At 44.4% G+C, this 25,526-nt stretch overlaps 1 protein-coding gene across 4 annotated transcripts in view; it reads left to right on the top strand.

Moving 5' to 3' along the window:
- The window catches only part of DCUN1D2 (defective in cullin neddylation 1 domain containing 2), a 52,334-nt gene that overhangs the window by 2,929 nt on the left and 23,879 nt on the right, over positions 1 to 25,526 (top strand). The window contains exons 1-2 of one of the 4 annotated variants that reach the window (XM_068268100.1): positions 12,678 to 12,781; positions 17,785 to 18,001. In XM_068268100.1, coding sequence (XP_068124201.1) covers positions 17,827 to 18,001 — 175 coding nt within the window. In that variant the 5' untranslated portion in view covers positions 12,678 to 12,781; positions 17,785 to 17,826. Of the gene's footprint in view, positions 1 to 12,677; positions 12,782 to 17,582; positions 18,002 to 25,526 lie in introns of those variants that run through there. The other 3 variants (XM_068268099.1, XM_068268097.1, XM_068268098.1) reach the window with 3 other exon arrangements.

Genomic DNA, 25,526 nt, shown 5'->3' with positions numbered 1-25,526 from the left:
TTACATTTTTTTTAAAAAAATGTCATGTTTGATGCTATGGGCAGTAGTGCTACCCATAGCTTTTTTTGTTTGTTTTTTACACTGCCGCAGGTGAGTAAATGTAATTGCTGGATGAGCCTGACTCCTCCTTTACCATTCCTACCTAGTTTTATATGGAGGAGTCAGGCTCGTCTTTAACGCTAGAGAGGTTAAAGGACAACCGAGGTGACATAATGAGATAGACATGTGTATGTACAGTGCCAAGCACACACATAACTATGCTGCATTCCATTTTTATTGTTTTGCCTGAAAGATTTAAACATCAGGTATGCAAGGGACAGTTTCTGTCTGGGTCAGGACCGGGTCGGACTGTAGGCTAACCCTCACTGATAAGGAATTACAGCCATAAAACACTTTCCTGACAGTAAATGGCTTCTGGGAGCTGAAAAGAGTTAAAAACCATCTCATAGATTTGAGCTCTAGCATACTCCAATGAATGTGTCATTGAACAGACAATGTAAGAGTAATAACTTAAAAAGTAGATTTCAATTTAAAATAAAACTGTGGGATGTCTTAAAAAGTCATTTTTAGGAGAATGAGGGTGGATACAATTGTTTATCTCATCAGTTTATTTTTACCTCGGATGTCCTTAAGGGCCTGAGCCCACTAACGCAGTTGTGTCCGCTTTTCAGCATCTGTAACATTCATGTGTTTCTGAAAAGCGGACATAACTGTGCACAACTGTGTTAGTGGGCTCAGGCCCTTAAAGAACTCCTGAACTTAGAGAGTGGCTGACATATTTATTTCCTTTTAAAAATGCAAATTGCCTGGCTGTGCAGCTGAGCCTCTGTCTTTAATACTCTTAAAGGGACACTTAAGCCAGAAAAATAATGAGTTTTACTCACCTGGGGCTTCTACCAGCCCCCTGCTGCAGTCCTGTGCCCTCACAGCCACTCACTAATCCTCTGGTCCCCCGCTGCCAGCTAGTTTAGTTTTTTCCGCCTTCCCGACTGCAATTAGCGCTATTGCGGGCCGCAACGCGTACAAAAATACGCGTTGCCGCATATCTATGCGTTACTAATGCGGCAAAGCGTATTAGTGAGTGGCTGCGAGGGCACAGGACTGCTGCAGGGGCCTAGTAGAAGCCCCAGGTGAGTAAAACTCTTTTTTTTCTGACTTAAGGTTCACTTTAAGGGCCAGTTCACATTGCGCTTATGAACCCAGCACATCTGCTCCTGCGCTGCGTTCCGCTCCGTCAAGCGGAAGGATCGTGCATGTCGGGAACGTCCGCTCCAGTGAGCAGAACGCAGGGAGCGGAAGGGAGCGCAACACAGCAATGTGAACTTTTCCATCGGAAAAGCATTGCTTCCGCTGCTGCGTTCCGCTCATAGGACCGGAACGTAAGCTCAATGCGAACTGGCCCTAAGGCAGCCACACACTGGTCGATTGCCACCAGATCGACCAGCAGATAGATCCTTCTGTGATCTAATCTGATCAAAGAGGGATCTATTGGCTGCCTACACTGCAAAGAGATTTTGAATCGATTTCACTATGAAATCGATTCACAATCTGTGGAGCTGCCGCTGCCATCCCCTGCATACATTACCTGATCCAGCCGGCGCAAGTCCCCCGGTCTCCCCTGTCTCTTCTCCGCTCTGGGCTTCAACTTCACTTTACTTCCTGTCGGGGGAAGTTTAAACAGTAGAGGGAGCTCTACTGTTTAAACTTCCCCCGACAGGAAGTAAGTGAAGTCAGCCGGAGCCCAGTGCAGGAAGGGCCTGCGGGACACGCGCCAGCGGAACAGGTACTGTATCGCCGCTAGCGTTGCTCGTCGGACATTCGAACGCCGCTATCGACACACTCCCGACCCGCTGGCGATCGAGCGAAATTTTCCGTGCAGACAGATCGAAGGGATGGATTGATTTTGGACGGAAATCGGTCTATCGGTCAGCGTTTGTGCATTGACTATCGGCGGGAAATCGAGTAAATGTATGGGCACCTTTAGTCATAGACCTGGAACAAGCTTGTCAAATAAATGTCTGACTGGATTAGCCACATGCTTGTTTCAGGTGTGTAATTCAGACCCTACTGCAGCCAGAGAGATCTGCAGGACTGCCAGGCCACTAATATTGTTTCAAAGGAAATATATATGGCAGCCTCCATACCCATCTCACTTCAGGTGTTCCTTAAAACACTTTAACAGAGCAGAGAATTAGGCCATAATGTACAGCTACAGCTTTGGTTACAACATAGAGCTAATGCCTCATATGTTTTATCCAGCTATTCCACATCTGAGACTTTGATTTGCTGCAATACTGGATGCAGTACTAGCAAGAAGACGCAGCTCACAACATGCTATTTCTGAAGCTGTAAGATTTCTTGCACAGGTTCAGTATCAGAACCTAATGCTGGGCATACACGGAGCGTTTTATGCGCCGGATCGAGCCAGCGGATCGTTGCCGGCGCATCACCGCTCGTGCGCGCGGATCGATTCCCGCTCGACCCCGCGGGCACTTCCTTATCACCACTTCGTTTTTGACCATTTTCTCCCGACAGGGATTGAGCGGGCGGGGATCGTGAGGGGTCATCGGACCTGTCGGAAATTATCAATCGAGCCATCAGCGGCTCGATTGATAAGGAAATACACAGCCGTGTATGCCCAGCATTGGAGGGTTAAAATCAACCTGAGTTGATATAGGCTCTTTCCCCTTCCGGGATCTCTGTTAGTATTTCAGTAGTACCCAGCCATGTACCACGTCTTTAGAAGATAGCAAGGTTGAGCCCCCACTGTTCTATGCATAAGATGTGGATGCAGCACTAGTCACTGCTACATGTTTATTTTGACTTTTATTTTTCAGTGCAGGTTTGCTTTAAGGGTCCTTTTACACTATATCAGTTGTTTTCAGTAGTAATTGAAAGGACAACTGATGTGCAGTCCAGTGTCCCGTAAGGGCCCGTTTACACTTGCGTATTAATGCGGTTTTTTCACCATAGCAGTGCAGTGTGAATAAAAGCTTCAGTTTTTCAGTGTATATTGTGAAAGAGGCCACAGGGAACATGGATACTGGACTGCACATCAGTTGTTTTTTCAGTTACAAATGATATAGTGTAAAAGGTCCCTAAGACCCCGTTTACACTTAATCAGTTGCTCTCGGTTATAACTGAAAGAAAACTGATTTTCAAAGTAAATTCCCATGTTCTCTTTCACAACGAGTCAGGTGCTGTCAGTTATAACTGAATGGACAATTTAAAGGTAACCTGGGGTGAGTAAAATTACTTAAAATAATCCCAACGTTGCTGCAAATGAACATTATATACTAACCTCACTGTCAGTTCCTCTAAGAAGCTCACCATTTTTTTCTTACAGTGATCTCTTTCCGTTCTGACAATATTTTATCAGAACAGAAATATACCAGTTGTTGTTAGTTATATATCAGCAGCTGTCAGTCACAACTGAATGTGCAAGGTAATGTCCATGTTTCCATATGGCTCCAGTGGATGATATTACAGTTTAACAGTGTGCTGACCAGAAAGCTGTTATGGGGTAATGACCATTTTTAAAATGGAGGACCAAGAATTCCATTGATCACAGTGGACAAATGGGGCGCAGGAGAGGAGAAAGAGATTGAGGAGTAGACTACACAGGAGGTAAGTATGACCTGTGTATGGTTATTTTGACTTTTTATTTTCAGTTCAGGTTCTCTTTAAAGAGAAAATAATGTAATAAAAAAGTGCTTTATTTTTACAATAAATATATATAAATTATTTAGTCAGTGTTTTCCCATTGTAAAATCTTTCCTCTCCCTGATTTACATTCTGACATTTCCCACGTGGTGACATTTTTACTGGAAGGAGATTCTGCTTGATTTTTTGGCAGTTGGACCCAGCTGTTATTTCCCACAGTGCAATGAGGTTCACAGACAGGAAACTGTCAGGACCATGGTACTGACATCACACTGTGGGAGGGGTTTCACCACAATATCAGCCATACAGAGCCCCCTGATGGTCCGATTGTAAAAAGGAAAATATTTCTCTTGGGAAAGGGGGTATCAGCTACTGATTGTGATGAAGTTCAATTCTTGGTCACACTTTCTCTTTAATGCCCATGTTTCCCTATGGGTAAGTTCTCATTATGTGCGTTTTAACCGAAAGCTTTTCACAATGCACTGCTATGGAACCACTGATCTGTTGAAACGTATCTATTGTTTCTGTGTGAAAGAGGCCTCAGGGCTCATTTCCACTATCGCGAATTCGCATGCGTTTTTCGCATACAAATTCGCATAGCAATACAAGTCAATGGGACTGTTTCCACTTGTCAGGATTCCTTTGCGTTTTTCTGTGCAGAAAAAATTCGCATGGCAGAGCCATCAGAATTCGCATACCGCATACCGCTATGCGAATCGCATACAATGTATTTAATAGGAAATTCGCATGAGGTTTTTTTATGCGAATTTTCATGCGAATTTTCATGCGAATTCGCATAGAAACAATGGAAAAGCACACCAGCACTGCCATGGTTAAATTCGCACACATCGTCATCCATGCGAATTCGTGTGCGAATTCGCGTGAAAATTCGCATGGACCCGCATACGAATTTCGCATCCGCATGCGAATTTTTACCGCCGCGATTCGCACCGCACAAGTGGAAATGCAGCCTCAGAGTAAACAAATCAGTTTGTTACAGCGGCATCAGTTTTTCATCAGGTCCTGTTCTTTCTCCACCTGCTCGGTACCTGCCACCATACACTTGGGTCCTCCACCACATCACTACTCAGGTCCTCTGAACTGAAGAAACTCCAGTGTACAGATCCCAGAGCCCCGTCAGAAGCATCAGGCTCCCATTGGTTTGGAAAAGACTAATGGGAATTCTTCCTCTGATGCTTCTGATGGGGCTCTGGGATCCATACCCTGGAGTTACTTCGGTGCAGGGACCCGAGCAGCAGTGCCAGTGGTGCAAAGGACCCGAATGTGTGTGGCGGCAGGTAATTATTGAAATGTATGTGGCAAGCAGCCATCAGGCTTTGTACTGCAGATTCGGATAAGTCATGCAAGACCTGAACTTACTTTCCATTCACTGGAAAAGACTGAACGGCTCTGTACCATATGGACTAATGTGAAGGGATCCTATTGCTTTGCATAGGATCCGTTCCACTTCCTTCCACTAACTGAATGGATCCGTTCTGAAGAGTCTAATGTGAACGGATCCTATTGCTTTGCAAAGGAGCCATTTACATTCATTCAGATCAGTTCCGCTAAACAGAACTTGTAAGGTTAAAAATCTCCTGTAGTGTAAATTGCAACTGTTTTTGTCAGTTTTATGTTTTCCTTTTTTTACATTAAAGAGGAACTTTAACCAGGGCTTGAACTTCATTCCAATCAGTAGCCCATACCGCCTTTCCCAAGAGAATCCTTTACCTTTTCTCAAATATATCATTGGGGGGGTCTGTATGGCAGATATTGTGGTGAAACCCCTCCCACAGTGTGATGTCATGACCAAGGTCCTGACTGTTTGCTGTCTTTGAACCTCGTTGCATTGTGGGAAATAATGGCTTTTTCCTACTGCCAAGCAAGCAGAATTTCCCTCTGTGCATATAACTCTCAGTAACGCGCTAGTGGAAAAGGGCCCTAATGAACATTAGGTACAGGTCACCTGGCAGAACCAAAGATGTCATCACCAGTGATACATTTCAGAATGTAAATCAGGGAGAGGAAAGATTTTACAATGGGCAAACTCTGACTAAATAATCCATGAATGAATATTGTGAAAAATAAGCAATTTTATTCATTGTTATTTTTACTACAGTTACTCTTTAAGTACAAATGAATTATTTAAATGTTATCAAGACAGGGTGCAGCCATTACATTCAGTTTGTAAAGCATGCAAAGTTCTTTAATTTACCAGCCAAACACTAGAGAAATCATCTGTTATCCTGGCATGAGCTGGATGTAGTTGGTAAACAAGTCTGGGCATGGGTGACGTTTGTCCATCTGTGTGAAGTACTCTGTTATCGGAACTACATTTGCTAAACAAGTCTGCTCAAAGCTAGTGGATTGTTTGGTGCTTCATCTTCTGTCTTTGACCCCAAAACATAAAACATAAATAAGTGATATTGCATTTTTAACTGATAAGCAAATAAACTTTTGTTTTAGTACCACATACAGAAAAACGAATTCCTTTTAAAGAAATCTAGGCTTAGTAAAGCCCTTTAAAGGGAACCTGAGATGGGGATAAAACCACAATTTATACATACCTGGTGCTTCCTCCAGCACCCTCCAGGCTGATCGCTCCCACGCCAACCTCATCCGACTCCCCGTTCGTCCGCAATTGGCCCTGGAAAGTCCTTCAGTCCGAAGCCAACTGCGCATGCACGGTCTGGCTGTTTTCACGTGGCCAGGAGCGTTCTTTGCCATGGCGCAGAACGCTCCTGGCGGCGGGAGCGAGATGAGGGAGCACACCTGGCTGGACTGCGCCTATGCCAACTGGCCCTCAGTGGAGGATTTTCCGATGCCAGTTGTGGGCTAACGAAGAAGCTACTGAGGACAATGAGGAAACAATCAGGCCATAGGGGGCTTCCCCAGGTATGTGTACATTTTTTATGTGGCTCCACCTCAGGTACACTTTAAACCTTATACATTCCCTTCAAAGAAATCCAAGATTAGTTATTTTTCAGTCCTAATTAAAGTAGCTAAGATGGCTAGCATTCTTTTCTTGCGGTGCTAGAGACAATCCGATCGATCGGTGATCAGATCTGTTTTTACAGATCAGCTTGCCAGTGTGCACCAAGCCATCCAAATCCGGTGAAGCGGAGACCGGATCCGCTGTACCGGATCCGTTTGGCTTGATCCATTGGCTTTTGCAATGTGAACCGGGCCTTAGTTTTTATACATTTTTACATAAAAGACCAGTGAATAATGGTGTCTTATTACAGGCAGGGCAGGTTAATGAGAAGTACATTTTGTTTTTATAAACACTTTGGAAAGGTTATGGTAAGGGCTAAGTGCTTTATTATACATTGAGCAAAGGAGAAACTCTGCTGAGTAGCAATGCTGGCCACAGAGAGTTAATTTGTCAACCACAAATTAGTGAGGTGGACTGGATGAGATGAGCTGCTCTGTGCAGCTACATATTTTGTGAAGTGCTCTCTTGGTTACATGGCAGCCAATTTCTCTGGAATGGGTGAATCAAGTATAAAAACGTGGAAGTAACCTCTCATCAAGCCCCACTGTGAGCTCATATAAGTGAATATGGTAAATCCTGGCCATATAATAATAGATAATGCTCATCTGACCCAGTCTAGATTTGATGAAACTGTTATATAATCTCCACTGGAGGTGTTTAGAGATGCCTTAGTAATTTATATCCTATAGAGATTGTATGTTCTTAGGGCTCTTTCACATCTAGAACGCGTGCAGGAGTTGTTCTCCTGCAGGCGTTATATGCCCTGCGGCGTGTCGTCGGGATGTAGCAGTGTGATGCAATCAGCAGGGGTAGTAATTCACCCGGTGGGAAAACGCCAGCTCCCGATAATTAAAAGCTCCCAGGTGCGTCAGACCGCAACACCCCAAAATGCAGCATCGGATGTGAAAGGTAAAATGAAAGTCTATGGACTTTCATTTTACCTTGCAGTGTTCTCCCCAGGCTCTTTTAGCCAGGTTCTCCACCCGGCTAGTTTTGGTGACCACCCGGCTGTCATCGGCTCATCTTCCCCTCTGCTGTATGCAGAGAAGCTCTGGCCCTGCATTCTGTTATCACGCCCCACCCGGCTATTTTTCATGCCACCCGGCTGGAAAAAAATTCTGGGGAGAACGCTGCCTTGGTTAACGCAAAGTTTCGACTTTGCGTTAAACCGCAGAAAACGGGCTCTGGTGTGAAAGAGCCCTTACGGTACCTTGCTCCTCCTCCCCCTCCTCCGCCCCCCTACTCTTTAAAGGGTTGACTTTCAAATGTATATGTATCATCAGATCCTCAATATACTGACTCAGCTTCCAAACTTTTTACATAATATAACAGCATATTTCGATACAGTGTTGCTAGTAGAAAAAAAATTCAAAGTTCAAAACCTGATGTGTAAAGAATTTCGGGGTTTTAACCTCCCTAGCGGTATGGACAGAAATGTCCGTTCAAAAAAAAACATGCTGTGAACAGTGTAAACATGCATACACATCAATACTCTCCTGCACTGTATACTAGACCCTTGCTTGACACATTTTGGCAAATTACAGAAAAAAAAAAGTTTTAAAAATACATTTTATCACTGTTTGCACAGAAATCCTGGGGAAATTGAACGCTGGGGAGGTTAAGGAGCGATTTGAAGAATTGCACAGAGACGAAGAAGATAAAATGACAGTATTCATAAAAGTGCTGGATGGTGATTTAAACAGACCAGTATTGATTCCAGTTTGTTATCTTTCATTCAAAAGTAGGTAGCTAGTTAGGGCAGCACTACCAGCATCTTCTTTGGAGTTCCGATAAATTTATATGACGAGATCATAACCCAGGGGATGGTGTCAGCGTTTCACTACCTGCCCGGTGGTGGAAGAGGGGTGATAGAAGAGACTCTTCCATCACCCCTTTTCTACCACTGGAACTCCAAAGAGGATGTCAGCATTCCAGTGCCACCAGCAGAGTAGAGAAGACGCCATCCAGCCATCCAGAACACGTAAATATGACTCTGCATACCCTGCCAGGCTGGGGAAGGCACACACACACAAAAAGTTGTCCCTGCAGCTAATGGGTTACATGGAAAAATTAATTCCCTACTCCAAATGGCAGTCAGATAAAACCGTGCATCAACTCTCCAGAGAATTGCCTAGGAATTATAGCCGTGGATGCCCTTCAATGCAAGGACTGCGTCCAAGCCCTCTTTAAATGCAGATATGGAGTTTGCCTTAACTACTTCCTGAGGTAAGATATTCCAGATTTTAACCTCTCTCACTTTCTAAATAGATAGCGAAAACTTGTTTGCCCCATAGGCAAATCATGCCCTCTTGTCCGTTGTATAACCCTAAGGACAAAAGGCTCATCTGCCAAGCTTTTTGTATTGTTCTGTGATGTATTTAAACATGTTAATCAGGTCTCCTCTCAGTCACCTTTTTCCAAGCTAAATAAGCTCAGTTTGTCCAACCTTACTTGGTGAGAGCCCGTTATAATCGGAGCATGTTTTAAAGAAATCTTCCCAGAGCTCCCTGTTTTAGCCTTTAGTTAATTCTGATTATGGCAACATTATCAAAGGAACTAAGTCATGCAAGGGTAAACGCAGCAAACTGTGCAATCACATAACCAACCACCAAGTGACAAACAAGCCACAAAGATCTTACATCACAAGGTCATAGTGGTGCTCCTCAGCCACTGTTGTGTACCTCATCCAATGTATCAGCTGTGATAACAGAGACACATCATAGACATTATGTAAATAGAATGGACTTTTATAGACACATAATAAAAGGGCAAGGGAAGATAACTACCGTACTGCGTTTGACCACCATTACCCCCAACCAGAACATAAAGCTAAAAATGTAAATGTTATGGCTCTAAAAAGTAGTTTGGACCTGTATGGGGCTTAATCACTTCACAACGGAGGGGTTTTACCCCTGAAGCACCAGCGCGATTTGTACTTTGCAGCGCTGCTTCCATTGATTTTTTTTCTGTGATATGATTGGTTATTGGGGACTGGGGTCCCCATAACCAATCATTGCACTGCAGAGCGGGGGTGTGTGCGCGGGTCGCGGGGGCGCGCGATCGCGCGCTGCACATTTGTTTACATTTCGTTGTTATCAATGGAGACTGCTTCTGTTTGAAGCAGTCTCCATTGTGTCCGCAATCGGCGCGTCTAATTGGATTTAGGAACGCTTGTTCCTAACATCCAATTAGTCACCTTCTGTGCTGGCTGGCTGGAGTGTGCGCGCGAGGTCCCCGCCCACTCCCAGCCAGTAAACAAACAAGTGCGCCTTTCTCCGTCCCTGGGGGTGAAGCAGTGCGCAGAGGGACGGAGAAATTTAGCACTGGGGGGGTAAAGTGGTTAAAGTGTGCCTGAGATGAAAACAAAATAATTTATACATATCTGGGGCCTCCGCCAGCCCCTTCAGGCCGTGGGCTCCCTTGCCAACCCCCCGGGCCACCTTTGGGCCTGTTCACAGTTCTGTGCTGCTTAGGCTAGGTTCACAGTGGTCAGTTCCATAACGCACACCTTATAGAGTGTGAATTACAATGGAGACTGGACATAGAGTTTATTACAAAGCCTCTATGCAGCAAGTTAGAATAACCTGATCAGTTACAGCGCAGTACTGTGAAGAGGCCCATAGAATTGTATGGGCAGTGAGTTGACATGCAGAATTATTCTGCAACGCAACTGAGCACTGTGAACTAGCCCTTAGTCTAGAAATTTAGGTCTGACTTGTAAGTACATCATAGGGGGAAGATGGGCTTATCCTAGATTTCTGACTTTAAGGGCCTGTTTCCACTGTATACAAATACTCAGCATCTCCCCGCATCCGAGCCGGATGGGAAAACGAGGGCCCTTTTTTCCCCACTAGGGGGATGTCCTGCTGGGGGGGGTCTGATCGCCGCCGCGCTGCTGTGCCTAGCGGAGGGGGGGGGGGGGGGCTCCTCAAAGCCCCCCTCCGCAGCACTAGTCCTCCCTCTGCCTCCTTCCCTCCCTCTCCCGTCCCCTGTGTGCGGCGCAGGACGGAAAGCCGTCCTGCGCCGGATAGGATAGGCTTTAGCCTATCAGATGCCGGCGATCCCCGGCCAATCAGAGGCCGGGGATCGCCGATCTCCTCTACGGCGCTGCTGCTGCGCAGCGCCGTATATATGTAAACACCGGGGAAGATCTTCCCCGCGTGTTTACATTTACCCTGCGAGCTGCAATCGGCGGCTCGCAGGGTGTTCACGGAGACACCCTCCGTGAACTGACATGGAACGGCCGCTCCATGGAAACCACTTCAGGATTCAGGGGCGTAGTTAAGCGTACGCAGAATCCTGAAGTGGTTAAAATTGTTTTGCGTATTGTCTTGCTTGCTGGTGGTTCAAAATGCAATATCATTTACAAGTTGAGAAAATATCACCTCTTTCACATTAGATAACGCGCTATAACCTGCGGCATGACGTCGGGAAGTTGTGGTGCAAGACTGGTTAGCGGCAGTAGTTCTGATTTACGCAATGTGAAAACTCCGGTGCTGGACGATACGGAGCTCCCAGATGCGTTACAACCAACGTAACACTCTGGAACGCTTTGTGTAATGTGAAAGTTAACACAAAAGTCAAATAGACTTTCATGTTACCTTTCTAACCGCATCCTAGGAGCGATCCGTTGAAATGCACAGATCAGCTCCTAGTGTGAAAGAGCCCTAGGAGAAAAACGAATTGCGTATGGGCCATAGTGTACTAAGGTTTGTGGAGGCCCATGGAACTTCCAGCCTTCCTGAAATATATTGACAAGCTGCAAAAATGAAGATTAGAGTGTGAGCTAACCACTTCATGGCATGGGCTGAAGGGAACAAATGCCTGGACGCCATTCGCCAGAATAGCTGGACTTCTATAAACATTCTACTTGCACTAAAGGTGCACAAATAGGACATTTATTAACGTCTGTATTGCAGGATGTTAGAATAATGCCCACAGATTGCTTCAGTGTGTCCCAATCTTTGTGACATCAGCCAGATAAAGCATTACTTCAAAAATTCACTTTAATGGACGCTTCAGATATGTTGTGGATATATTATTGTCACAACGTCCGGTGATATTACAGTCCAGTTTGCATTAGTAACATTCTTTGTGCCAGTTTTCTATAAGGCTGGATTCACAGTGGTCAGTTGCATAACGCACACATTATAATGCGTGTGAACTGCAGTGAATACTGGAAATAGAATAAGATGTGAAATGGCTTTTACCGTATTTATACTTACCTGGGGTTTCCTCCAGCCCCATGAGGATCATCGCGGCCCCTCAATTCTTCAGCTATGCCTCCCGGTAATGCGGCCAGCCATGCTGTTCTGTGCAGGTGCGCCTCGGCCGCACGCACACCCCGTCATAGCGCTCCTGCGCAGGCGCAGAACACTTGGTGTCAGGGGGGGCGCATGCGCAGAAGCCCACGACTGACTGGGTTACCAGGAGTCGTAGTGCCAGAACGGAGGGGCCAAAGAGGACGGCAAGGGAGGCCATGGTCCTCATGGGGCTGGAGGAAGCCCAGGTAAGTATAAATAATGCCCAGTGCACCATCTCAGGTACACTTTAATGCAAAGCCTGCAGTCAGCGAGTTAGAATAACGCGATCCGTTATACCGCAGTACTGTGAACAGCCCCATCGGCTTGTACGGGCAGTAAATTGACATGCAAAATGTTTCTGCTATGCAGCTGAGCACTGTGAACTAACCCTTAATGCTGTCAATCATTGTGTGCTCAGGATGTTTGCCATCTGCTCACAGAATGTTGTGATAAAAAACATCTATATATGAGTTTTTAGACAGCTGCAGTGGCTTTGAGCCTTTCTCCAATACTTATCACATGTGAAGAAGGTTATTGAGAAGTTTGTGGCTGTGAGGGGCCTTCTTCCATCTGCTCAGTATCTCCTGTGGGTGATATAGGCCAGGCCCAGGCTGCCGGCTAAGCTGTGACAGGAGGAGGCGGGGCTGCTGGTATTTTGAGAGCACTCACAGGCTGCCTCTTCTTTGCCTTTTTTGGGAGGCCATGTAGGTGTGTATAGAGGACATAGCTGTGTCCCTTTCATCACCTACTACTTGCAGGTTGCTTTCAAACAGAATCATTAATTACATTTGAGGGTCCTGCTGTCAGTCACAGCAGACAGGTAGGGATAATTATTACTTTATAAACTGCTGTTTGCTGTAATGATAGCACCGGGTGGAGCTGCTAGTGCACATTCTATGCCAGTGTCTTATCTGTCTTACACAGACACTTAACTGTATATTTTGTTTTTTCACTTTCTGAATGCTGCTACTACCATAGCGATTTAGTATAACTAGTATAACTCAATATTCAGTAAGGTCGTTTTTATGCCACTAGAATTCAGGATGGTATTAAGTACTTCCTAGAATGTTCTACTGTATGGTTTTGTAACCCAGTCAGCAAAGAAAAACATCTCACTAATGGACACATCAATCTAAGTCAGCATTTAGCCAGTTACGTCTTAATATAGCCAAATATATATTTTGGTAGTACATTTGCATGAAAACAGTACATGACAAAGCATTATCCCCTGCGATACCTCATGGAATAGCCCTCTTTATATGCCTGATTATTAATGATGTTTTTCACATACACAGACACATGTTGTTTACTTATTTATTTAAAGAACTCCTCAAAGTTGAATTGAACTGGCCACTAAATAAGAATAATGAGCTTTTTTTTGGCCTTCAGATGTTTTTAATATTCTTTAGGGAACCTGAAATGAGGGGTATGTGGGGGCTGCCATATTTATTTCCTATTCGACAATACCAGCTTCCTGGCAGGACGGTGACCTTTCTGGCATCAGTAGCATCTTAATCACACACCTGAAATCAGCATGTCAGAGCACCCGATCTGCGTACTTGTTCAGGGAATATGGCAAATGGTGCCCATTAACGGTACAATTTTTTCACCAAATGCGATCTTTCGATGCGATTTTAATTTTTGAATTGTATAAAAAATTCACCATTTATGAAGGCAATCGATAAGGAAAGATTCTTTGGTTGATTGCTAAATAGGGTAAAATAGATCTGAAAGTTAGATTTTATTATCAAATTTGAAGATAGAATTGTTCAGTAAATGTGAACAATCTATAATTGCCTTCCGATTATTTCTGATCGTAAAAATCGAATCGAAAGATCGCATTTGGTGAATAAACTGTACCGTTAATGGGCACCTTTAGTTCATTAGAGGCAGAGGATCAGCAGGACAGCCAGGCAATAAGCAAGGATTAAAAGGAAATAAATATGTCGGCCTCCATATTCCTCTCACTTCAGGTGTATGCCTAGTCAGAGGTCCGGTAAAGGAGAAAATGAAAAGACTGTATTTTTGCAGTGTGGAAACTTGTTTATCAGCAGCAGTTGCCAGCAATTTTTTTTCCTGACCCTAAAATCTTTTTGAATTGGTCTTCTCAGACTTCTCAGGAATCCTTTCATCTTTTTCAGGAAGCAAGAGTATAGTAGAAAATATTGAAATATAAGTCCAGCCACTTATTTGCACAGTAAAGTGCAGTGAGTGTGCTTAGACACATTCCCTTTGCTTGTGCAGAAAAAAATATGTAATTTCCCATACAGAAAATGAGAGGATCAGAGAGAATCCAGAGCACTTAGCTTTTGAAAAGTGAGCACAGCCAATGGATTTATTTTCAATAGAAAGATGAGGAACAAGAGGTTTGTTGCACCTACAGACATCCAATTATTGCCTGATCTGACTGGTAAGTGACTAGTGGCTGGATCGTGTAATGATTAAGGGTTTTGACACAGGAGACCAGGGTTCGAATCTTGGCTCTGCCTGGTTAGTAAGCCAGCACCTATTCAGTAGGAGACCTTAGGCATGTCTCCCTAACACTGCTACTGCCTATAGAGCGCGTCCTAGTGGCTGCAGCTCCGGCGCTTTGAGTCCGCCAGGAGAAAAGCGCAGTATAAGTGTTTGTCTTTGTAAGGCCAACCCAGTGAATATACCTGTAGTGTAGACCATTCGGACTATTGTATATAGATCTTTTTATTATTGTTAAGTCTGATTTTATGATGTGTCCACCTTAGGCTCGTTCACATCTAAAATCGCAGAACTCTAGCGTTTTGCAGGAGTGATTTTTCCGCGATGAACGCAAAAAAAAATCTCTGGACACTGTAACGTTTTGGAACCGTGAGGAGACCGGGAAGCTTCTATACTCCGTGTTCCCCAACCCTGTCCTCAGGGCCCACCAACAGTGCATGTTTTCTAGAAATCTGCAGAGGTAGTTAATTAGCTCTGCTGAGACACTAATTACCTCACCTGGGAAGGTTTGTGGTTTCCTGCAAAACATGCTGTTGGTGGGCCTTGAGTACAGGGTTGGGGAACTCTGCTCCATAGGACCCAGAGCTTTCCCTCTCCTTAGGTCAGTATCTGTTTTTGTTTTTTTCTTCCCTTTCAAATTCCCTTTAAAACATATCTGTAGTGATAGAAAAAAATAGTCATATACTTACCTAAGGAGAGTGAAGACTCTGGATCCTATAGAGCCTTACCTGTCCTCTTTTGATCCCTGCGTTCCAGCGCTGTCCCCTTTGTGTCCCCGAGTGCTCCCTAAGACAGGTGGCTCAGTGCTCTCGTGCATGCGCAGTACTGAGTCACCCATCTTTGGGAGAACCTACTATCTGTTGGTGGATGAGAGATAGGCAGCAGAACTGCCTGATGGCTGTTTGATTGAAAGAGGCCTAAGCATAAGAAATCACCACACACTCAAACTATGTATATTTCCAATACTTAGTGAACCAGAGAGTCAGACCAGGAACCCCCGATCACCAGTAATAAAGGTCTTTGACCAAAATGTCATGCTACCTGTATAATGGTAGCATGACATTTCGGTCAAAAACCAAGACCTTTGATAAAGGTCTTTGACCAAAATGTCATGCTACCTGTAAGCTCTGGTATATAATTTAATTTGCTTGAAAGAGGCCCCACTAATGCAAAAAATCTTTTAGTCTGTCATCAGATAATGCCACACCAAACACCCAATTCCAACCAGATATTTGATTTAACATTAAATCCGTTATCAATAAAACCTGCTGCTTCTAAATGCAGTACTGAAACATTGATCCCCTACCAATCATTCAGGATTTTCTGCCATATCTGATCATATTTTAATTAGTTACAGTGTTCTCCCCAGACATTTTTTTCAGCCGGGTGGCATGAAAAAGTAGCCGGGTGGGGCAAGATGAGAATGCAGGGCCGGTGCTTCTGTGAGCAACTTTGCTTACAGCATAGGAGGAGGTGAGCCGATGACAGCCGGGTGGTCACCAAAACTAGCCGGGTGGAGCACCCGGCTAAAAGAGCCTGGGGAGAACACTGAGTTCTATCTTTGGAAATACTGAAAATGTAGGAATCGGTTTCTAAAAAAGTTGAATATTTTAGTACTGGTTGTTCGTTTGTGATTAGCAAAGTGCTTTGTCAATGTAACCCTAGGTGAGCATTGTCACTGCTGCGTTGTGATCAGGGCTGTGGAGTTGGTACAAAAATCATCCGACTCCAGCTCGTCAGATTTTGAAGACTCGACTCTTTAGTCTAATACTTACTAGGGCTATGGAGTTGGTTCAAAAATCATCCGACTCCAACTCCTGAAGCTGGTTTCACACCGCACCATCAAAAACAGCCTTTGACGATTACCACGTTAATATGCGATAATCCCCGTCTGGCAGCAGGCCAAGCAGGAAGTGACGCTCACTTCCTGTGGCTGAATTGATGACGTGCACGGAAGTGTATTGCTAAAATACACTTTTGCGTACATGCAGCGCTTAAAACTTGCAACTTTAGTTTTAAAACATGCTCGTTGCCAAAGACTTACATGACTTCCGGTCCGCCACACGTTGCCGCAGGGATCGCACAGTAATGCAGGTTTGTGCTCACATTAGATTAGCTACTTCTGCCGCACTGCACCGCGTCACATTTAGTGTGATATGCCCCATAGACTTTCATTGCCCTAGCGTTAGGCTGCGGTAAAATGCTGAACCGTGCCAGTGTGAAAGGGCCCCTCAGTTTATGAAACGTCCAACTCCAGGCACCCAAAAATTGCTCCAACTCCTCGACTCCGAATCCACAGTCCTGGTTGTGATTTGTGTGAAATCGTCAACGTGCTGCTGCATGCAGCATTTTTGGTATCTTATGGATGGATTTTATAATTTATTTTATATTACTGTAATTCTATCAGAAACATGTAACACCAGCATTTGGCTCAGTATTGGTGGGGAAGAGATGGGAATCCTCTTAAAGAGACTCTGAAGCGAGAATAAATCTCGCTTCAGAGCTCATAGTTAGCAGGGGCACGTGTGCCCCTGCTAAACCGCCACAATAGCGTCGCTAAACGGGGGTCCCTTGACCCCCAAACCCCCCACTGCGACACTTGGTCGCAGACTTGGTCGCTCCTGGAGGCAGGGCTAACGGCTGCAGCCCTGCCTCCAGTCGCGTCTGTCAGCGGCGCATCGCCGCCTCTCCCCGCCCCTCTCAGTGAAGGAAGACTGAAAGGGGCGGGGGAGAGGCGGAGATGCGCGCTGATAGACGCGCGTGGGGCAGGGCTGCGGCGGTTAGCCCTGCCCCAACCAGGAAGCGCTCCCCCGCATTACGGAGGGGATTTGGGGGGACAGAGACCCTCGTTTAGCCGCGGGATAGCGGCGGTTTAGCAGGGGCACACATACCCCTGCTATCTATGAGGTCTGAAGCGAGATTTATTCTCGCTTCAGACTCTCTTTAACACTTTAGTTCCTTAGATATCCAGTGTGTGGGTCACTGTGTCATAATCCAGCCAAATTCCAGTGAGGTAATTTGAATATTTATTCTGCCGGTTAGTTAGTTAGTTAGTTGGTTAGCTAGTAGTGGTGTGTTTTGTCTCATTGTTTGATCATGCCTTTATTTGTAGTATAACGTTTTACCAAATTCTGGTTTGTTTTCGATAGACATATATAGATGCTGTCCTTTGAGTTTGCAGATAAGGCATTTTAAACTCAGAAGAACAGAGCTTTGTCATCTTATGCTGATATGACGCATAATGCTGAAATGAAGCATGCGCACATCAAGACACCTAAATCTTTGTAATGAATTAAATAAGCATAAGTACAATGCTGAAACAACTTCTGCTGCTTCTTTTGCATCCCAAAGCATAAACTTAAATCGTCTCAGAAGGACAAGGTGCGCCAGTTTATGGCATTTACCCAAGCTGGGGAAAGGACTGCAATATACTGTTTAACACAGAATGACTGGAAACTAGAACTGGCTACAGACAACTACTTCCAGAACACATCCTTGTACTGCAAAGAGTCAATGAAAAGTACAGTAGACAAAAAGAAACTAGAACAATTGTATAACCGGTACAAAGGTAAGGAAATCTTTTTGACTGTATCAGCTGCATCCAAGCATCATGGTGTAAAATATTTTCACATGTGAAAGCCCTATATATAAAAGAAAAATAGTTAGGTCCTTAAATATTTGGACGGAGACATTGTTTTTCTCACTTGGTTCAGTACATCATCACACTGAATTTTAAATGAAACAACATAGACCCAGTGCACACCAAAACCGCTAGCAGATCTGCAAAACGCTAGCGGTTTTTGGAGCAGATTTCAGAGAGATTCTAGGCATGTTAAGAGATGTTTTCTAAACATGCCTAGCAGTTTTGGGAGCGGTTTTGTAGCAGATTACACATATTGTTACAGTAAAAGCTGTTACTGAACAGCTTCTGTAACAAAAACGCCTGGCAAACCGCTCTGATCTAGCGTTTTGCAGAGCGTTTTGCGTTTTTCCTATACATTACATTGAGGCAGAAATGCTTCTGCAAACCGCAAGCGTGCAGCAGAAGGCACGTTTGCGGTTTGCTACAAACCTCAAACCGCCGGTGTGCACCATCCCATTGAAATACATTAGCCAAGCGTTTTTACAGGCGGATGCGGCCGGCGGATCGCATCCAAAACCGCTCGGTGTGCACTGCACTGGGCCTCAGATTAATTTGAAGTGCAGACTTCCAGCTTTAATTCAGTGAGGTGTACAAAATGATTGCATAAAAATGTGAGGCAAGTAAAGCCTCAAGGGCTCAAAAGTAATTAGACAAATTCAATAACTGGAAATAAAATGTTTATTTCTTATACTTTTCTGAAAACCCTTTACTGGCAATGACAGCCTGAAGTCTTGAACTCATGGACAGCATCGGATGCTGAGTTTCCTCCTTTTTAAACCATAACTAATTTTAAAGCATAAACCTAAATTTATGTGCACTGTAGGCAGTAGCAGTATTAGAGAGTCTTGCCCAAGGTCTCCTACTGAATAAGTGCTGGCTTACTGAACAAGAAGAGCCAATATTTCAACACTGGTTTTCTGTGTCGGAGTCAGAGCCCTTAACCAGTACGCTGAGTGGCTTGCACCCTCTGTATTTACTTTTATGCTGTCTTCTCTTTATGGTAGACTTTGATATCAATGTGCCTACCCCCTGGAGAGGGTTATTCATTTGGTTGGCTGTTGTGAAGGGGTTTCTCTTCACAATGGATATGATTCTGCGATCATCCACCACTGTTGTCTTCCGTGGACGTCCAGGTCTTTTTGCGTTGCTGAGTTCAACAGTGTTGGCTTTCTTTCTCAGGATCTACCAAACTGTAGATTTTGTTACTCATAATATTGTAGCAATTTCTCAAGTGGTTTTTTTTTTTTTCTGTTTTTGCTGTTCAAGGATGGCTTCTTTTACCTGCATTAAGAGCTCCTTTGACCACATGTATTCTGTTCACAGCAAAATCTTCCACATGCAAGCACCACATGTCAAATCAATTCTAGTGGCCGTATGCAATTCACTTTTTCTCCTGAGTGTTCTCCTAGGTGATAATTTTATACATGTCAATAAAATGCTTTTTTTTTAAGCCACCAGAAAGCAAGAAAATGCTCAAAATAATTTTGACAGAACCTTTTCACCTATTTTTTGGTCCTTTTTTTAGTTGACAAGTGCTGGAAAGTTATTTTGAATTGAAGATGAAAAATGATCTCCTGGGAGATAACTCAGGTGAAAAAGTTATTTGCATAGGGGCCCAGGTCTTTTATCTGCTTAATTGATAATGACATATTGACGAACTTGCCCACCCCTGCCCTTGAAATAACCTTTGAGTCAATTGTCCAATTACTTTTGAGCCCCTGAAATGAAGAGATTGTGTTAAAGGGACTCCGAGCTCCTAAAATAAACAAAATTGGTACTTACCTGGGGCTTTCTGCAGCCCACCGTAGGTCGGGAGGTCCCCGTGCCAGTTCAGGGAGCTTGAACCCGACTGCGGTATGCGGCGAAGGGACCGGGAGAGGAGCCAGGACCACACCGGGGGACCTCCCGACCTACGGTGGGCTGCAGAAAGTCCCAGGTAAGTACCAATTTCGTATATTTTTAGAGGTCAGGGTCCCTTTAAAGCTGAAAGTCTGCACTTCAACTGCATCTGAGTTGTTTCATTTAAAATTCACTGTGGTAATGTACTGAACCAAAATGAGAAAAAAGTTGTCTCTGTCCAAATATTTATGGACCTAACTGTTCTTGTATAGTTTCATTTTCAGATGTGTCCATGTGTGTAATTTGTATAGTAATATTTAGGCCTCTTGCACACTGCAAGTGATTCCGATTCAGATTCCGCTTTTTAATCAGTTTTTACATCCGATTGCAGTGTGCAAGAGGCCTTATACAGTTCTGCAGATTTGCATTTTAAAATGTTTCTACTGTGCTCCCAGCCTAAACATTAATGTAAATTTCTCTCGGCCAGCAGATATTTAGTGTGTTTGCAAATCCTGTGTATCCAATCATGTTAGTTGTTACTACCATCATTATTCTTCACACTGTGGGGTTGATGTACGAATCAGCAGTAATGCTCTGCCCAGACAGCGCATGGCAATATTACTGTTACTATTGTCAGCCGTGTCCCAAAGTACATGGGTAGCGCGATTGGTACTATGGTGACACGTGTTATGCTACTTGCACAATGCATGCGTTAACAATGGTGTTAGCCATAAACCGCGGGTCATGCTAATTGTGCTGCTGGCGGTAGTAATGGTAACCTTGCTGTGTGCTGTCTACATACATCAATATTACCGCTGCTTTATGCATCAACCCTTGTGTTTTTAAAGTAAATTCCTAACCGTTAGTCAGTCACGTGTTGCTGCCTACAGACTTTCCTTGGTCATTATATGCGATAAACATGATCTGGCTACAATAGATCACTCTATGTTCTATCTGTGGAGAGGGGTGAGGAGGAGAGAAGTAGGAGACCTTGCCCAGAATTGATCCAGATCCAGAAAACTTTATTGGGGCCCCGCAATGTTCACACTGCTTCCCTTGCCCCCCCCCCCCCCCCCCCCCCCATCATAATTTTCTCACCTGTAACAAGTGTAGCCACAAAAATGCCTGATCTGAAGAATGGACACCTTTTATTGGAGGAAGTGAAGTAGTAGTTTCCATTTCAGCTCTGTCCCCACCCCCAATCCCTCCTTCCATGGACCCAGCGATGCAAGGCTTTTGTGTTATCCACTATGCAAGCTGTTCTGCCCCACTATTTGGATTTAACAGAGTAACAACATGCCATGGTCACTTAAAGGGAGCCTTAAGTGAGAGACATATGGTGGCAGCCATATTTATTTCCTTTTAAATAACATCAGGAGCTAGACAGCCCTGTTGATCCTTCTGGCATCAGTGGTGTCTGAATCACACAGCTGAAACAAGCATGCAGCTAATCTAGTCAGACTTCAGTCAGAACACCTCATGTTTGTTTAAAAGTTGCTAAAAGTATTAAACTCACATACACATGCTAGATGAAACTTGGGAAGACGGCCTATAACAACCATCTCTGCTGAGAATCCAGCATGTGTACAGCAACCCTCGGTCATCAATCCTACCGGCAGATCGCTTCAGAGAGCATTGTTCTCCCCACTCACACCTTAGCACCTCTGTGACGTCACTCCTCTGTGCCCCCCCAATTGCAATAGAATGCTTAATTAGCCTGCAGGCTATAGCATCAGCCTAATGTACCCTGACTGTTCATGTACCGATCCTTGCTGGGTGACATTCCTTGTACTTGTATATAAGGTTTTAGAGACAGAGGATACAACCAGGAAATTTGCATTGTTTAAAGGAAATAACTGTCAGCTTCCATATTCCTCTCACTTCAGGTGTGCTGATCATGTAAATGGCTTTGATAACAGTACTTCAATGTCTTTGGTAAAAATAGATAGTCTGTGAGAGGGGTGTCTGACAGTGAGGTTGCAAGCTGGAAACACTAGGGGGGAGGGCCCTGCCAGAGGCTTTCAATCTAAAGGATACTGATACCTGCCCATGGGTGTATTCCCTAAACTGCAGTAAGCACAAAAAGAACGTGCATTATAACATGAGTAGTGCATTGCATGTAATGTATTGTATTCTGCTCTCATCATCTGGGGAGACTTTACACACATTATTTTGCTAAGGATCTGTAAACATAAAAACATTCACTGGTGTGTACTTACCTCGGGAAGAGAAGCCTCTGGATCCTAGTGAGGCTTCCCCCATCCTCCTGTCCCTCAGTTCCAGTGCTGGCAGCCCCCGAACACCAAAGAGGTAAATATTTACCTACCACGATCCAGTGCAGGGGCAGTATCAGCTTTCCGATAGGGCTCAAATGGAAACCGCCGAGCCCGATCGCGTCCAATTCACTGCGTAGGCAACTCACCCCTGCGCAGTAAAGCGGACCTGATCAGGCTCACCTAATTCCACCTGAGCCCGAATGGAAAGCTGCTACTGCATCTGCGCTGGAGCTGGGGAAGGTAAATTTTGCAGGTGCTACTGTCTGCTGTCCTTGTCGGCTGTGGATTGGGTGAAGCCAGCACTGGGGGCAGAGGAGGACTGGAGAAGCCTCATTAGGATCCAGAGGCTTCCCCTCCCAGGGTAAGTAACCAGGGGGGGGGGTATTTAGTGAATGCACCCCTATGGGTCTCTGAAATAAAATATACTGCAACACAATTCGTAACTTACATTTTATAGATAATGTTGGGATTATGTCAACATAGCATGGTGGCACACTCACACACACACACACACACTTCACAACTATCTTTAAAAATGTCGGTTTTAAAAGATTCTCGTAGTTTATAATAAAGGTACTTACAGTACAGAGTGACAAAGATCTGAATGTAATCACTTTTCATAGAAACTTTATCTCTTTAAATACATTTTTTGGGTCATCAGAATCAATTGATTTATTAAAAAATATGACATCCTGACCAATTTTTATTTCACAAATAAGGCTTTTAAAAGAGTGTTTGGAAATCTATTTGTGTGTGGCCCGCAATTGTGAAATGTAGTTGCATATGCTTCATTTTCTATTCCTAGTAATTGGTTTTGGTACATTTTACTGCAGTGTCCACTGTTTACAGCAGCACTTTCGTCAAACAACAGCAAGGGTCCATTGAATTTCACTGCTATAACTAATCATATAAATAATACAGAAGAAGGTGTCTTGCCATTCCCATGGGTGATAATCGTCATCAGTACAGATCGTCAGTGAGAAGCGAAAAAAATACCAGCAGCGTCAGGTGGACCTCCTGCTGTTTTTGATTAGCCCAGTTCCAGTATGCATGCGATTTGCATTGAATTTGCCCGTTAGATGGAATCCTTAGCATCACATTGGACAGATCCAGCTGCATGAGGGGGGGAGACACTTTGTAGGGCCTAAAAACCCACTAGCAGCGCTTTTCTAAGCCATTTCTAAGCGCTTGGGATTTGAAAAGCTCTTGCTAATGTAATGCTATGGGTTTAATCCCACTAGAAGGATGTGATTTTATAAAAATCCCCCATAGCATTGCATTAGCAAGAGCTTTTCAGAACATTAGCGCTTAGAAAAGCGCTGCTAGTGGGTCCCAGGCCTAATGCTGTATGTGTTTTTTACTGGGGGTCACCTGTGATTGCATATTGACTAGGGTAGGAAAATCTGCTCCCTATTAATCCAAATGTATACGAAGATTTCATACAAGAGGCTTTATTGCCACACAAATCTTGATTTATAGTCAAGTATTTAATCTTTATTAAAGCCACAGTTTGCAGAACTGTATCATAAAACGTAGTTTCCCTGTTAAAATGCAAACCACGCAGAAAAGATGCAGTGCCCAAGGTGATGATACGCAATAAATTAAACCCTTTATGCCCTGTGTTGGCTGGTATTGCCCTGTTGATCAGGATGGCAGAGCTGGTGATGATGGGACATGTGATCTCTGCTGCTCCCATTTTCCAAATGCAGTCTGCTGCATTCCTGTACATTTGCCGCTACTGCTAAAATCAAGGATGCAAAAAGATGCACACAAGCCCTCAGTTCTTAATTTTTCTAATTTTCTCTATACACAGGCCTTAGTTTGAGGACCATTGTCATAGACTATCCCAAGATACAAGTACCGTATATACTCGCATACAAGCCAATCCGCGTATAAGCCGAGGTACCCACTTTTCCCTCAGAAACCAGGAACAAGTCATTGACTCACTTATAAGCCCCCTTCCCTTGCTATAGTAGCCAGATGTGCTCCCAGTAGAAGTAATTCCCTCTCCCCATAGCCAGATGTGCCCCAACAATGATACAGCTGTGTCAAGATGATAATAGATGGCGTCATAGATATGAGACACAGCGATTGACACACAGGAGGAATCCTCAATCATTGCACCTCTGACATGTTGCTTGCACGCTCCACTCTACAAGCCAGGGGACACAGGTAGTCTTGAGCAGCGCACTCTGCACACCATGTTGCGGGGGATGGGGGCACGGACACAGCAGGGAGCCAGCTGGTAAGCACAAAATCACTAGTGCAAGATCCTTACTCTCACTCTGCCAGTAGCAAAACCTGCTCCACCATCCATTCTGCTCCACTGACTCTCGTATAAGCCGAGGGGGGTCTCTTTTCAGCACAAATTTTGTGCTGAAAAATTAGGCTTATATGCGAGTATATACAGTATCCTGATGGCAAATTGACTGGACATGAATGACTAACTGAAGTGCTGCGGTCTCTGCCATATTAACATTGGATAAGTCAAGTGCCCAAGTCAGGACTTCTGTGAGATGCATTACACAAATTGCAGAGTAAATACTGGCAACCTGGAAATAAAAGTGGCTATGTACACATTATAACACACATTGGGCATCTGTTGAAAGTGAACTATCAAGCAGTTACAAAACTACCAACACACTTGGGCCTGTTTGACAGGGCAGTTCAGACTTGGAAGTCCATTTGCTTTCATTATGTTGGCAAGATGATGGAATTCTCAGAATAAAGGTTGTAATATTGCATTTTAGAGGTACATTTTAGGCAACTATGCTATCATGATAAATATACCTTAACAAAAGGTATTTAGGCAATTCATGAGCAAGACCTCAAACATTAACTGCTTGCCGACCATGTCACGCTGATGGGCGTGGCGCGGCGGCAACCCCAGGACCGCCTAACGCCGGCAAGGTCCTGGGGCAGCAGTTTGCAGGAGATTGCGCGCAGCCTGTGCCCGCATCTCCTGATCGGGGGGCGGAGCTCTGCCCCTCCTTCAATCGCCGATTGGGAGACTGTTAGTCGGCGAAATCGCTGTCTATTTACATGTACAGCGCTGCGATCTGCAGCAGTGCTGTACTAGGGACAGCCGTGTGACACGGCTGTCCCCTCCATTGCCTCAGCAGTGATCAGCTGTCATAGGCTGAAACCTATGAAAGCCAATCACAGGGATTGGCTGGCGGGAGGGAGGGCGGGCGTAGGGTTATTAAAATAAAAAAGACACATTTTTAATTTTAAAAAAACCATATAAATATTGATAAAAAAACAAACAAACAAACACTGGGGGAGCAATCAGATCCCACCAACAGAGAGCTCTTGGTGAGGAGAAGGGGGGGGGG

This window comes from Hyperolius riggenbachi, chromosome 2 (genome assembly GCF_040937935.1).
Source record: "Hyperolius riggenbachi isolate aHypRig1 chromosome 2, aHypRig1.pri, whole genome shotgun sequence".
Taxonomy (NCBI): Eukaryota; Metazoa; Chordata; class Amphibia; order Anura; family Hyperoliidae; genus Hyperolius; species Hyperolius riggenbachi.
Note: the sequence above shows the minus strand (reverse complement) of the source record. Positions and strands in the feature narration are given on the sequence as shown.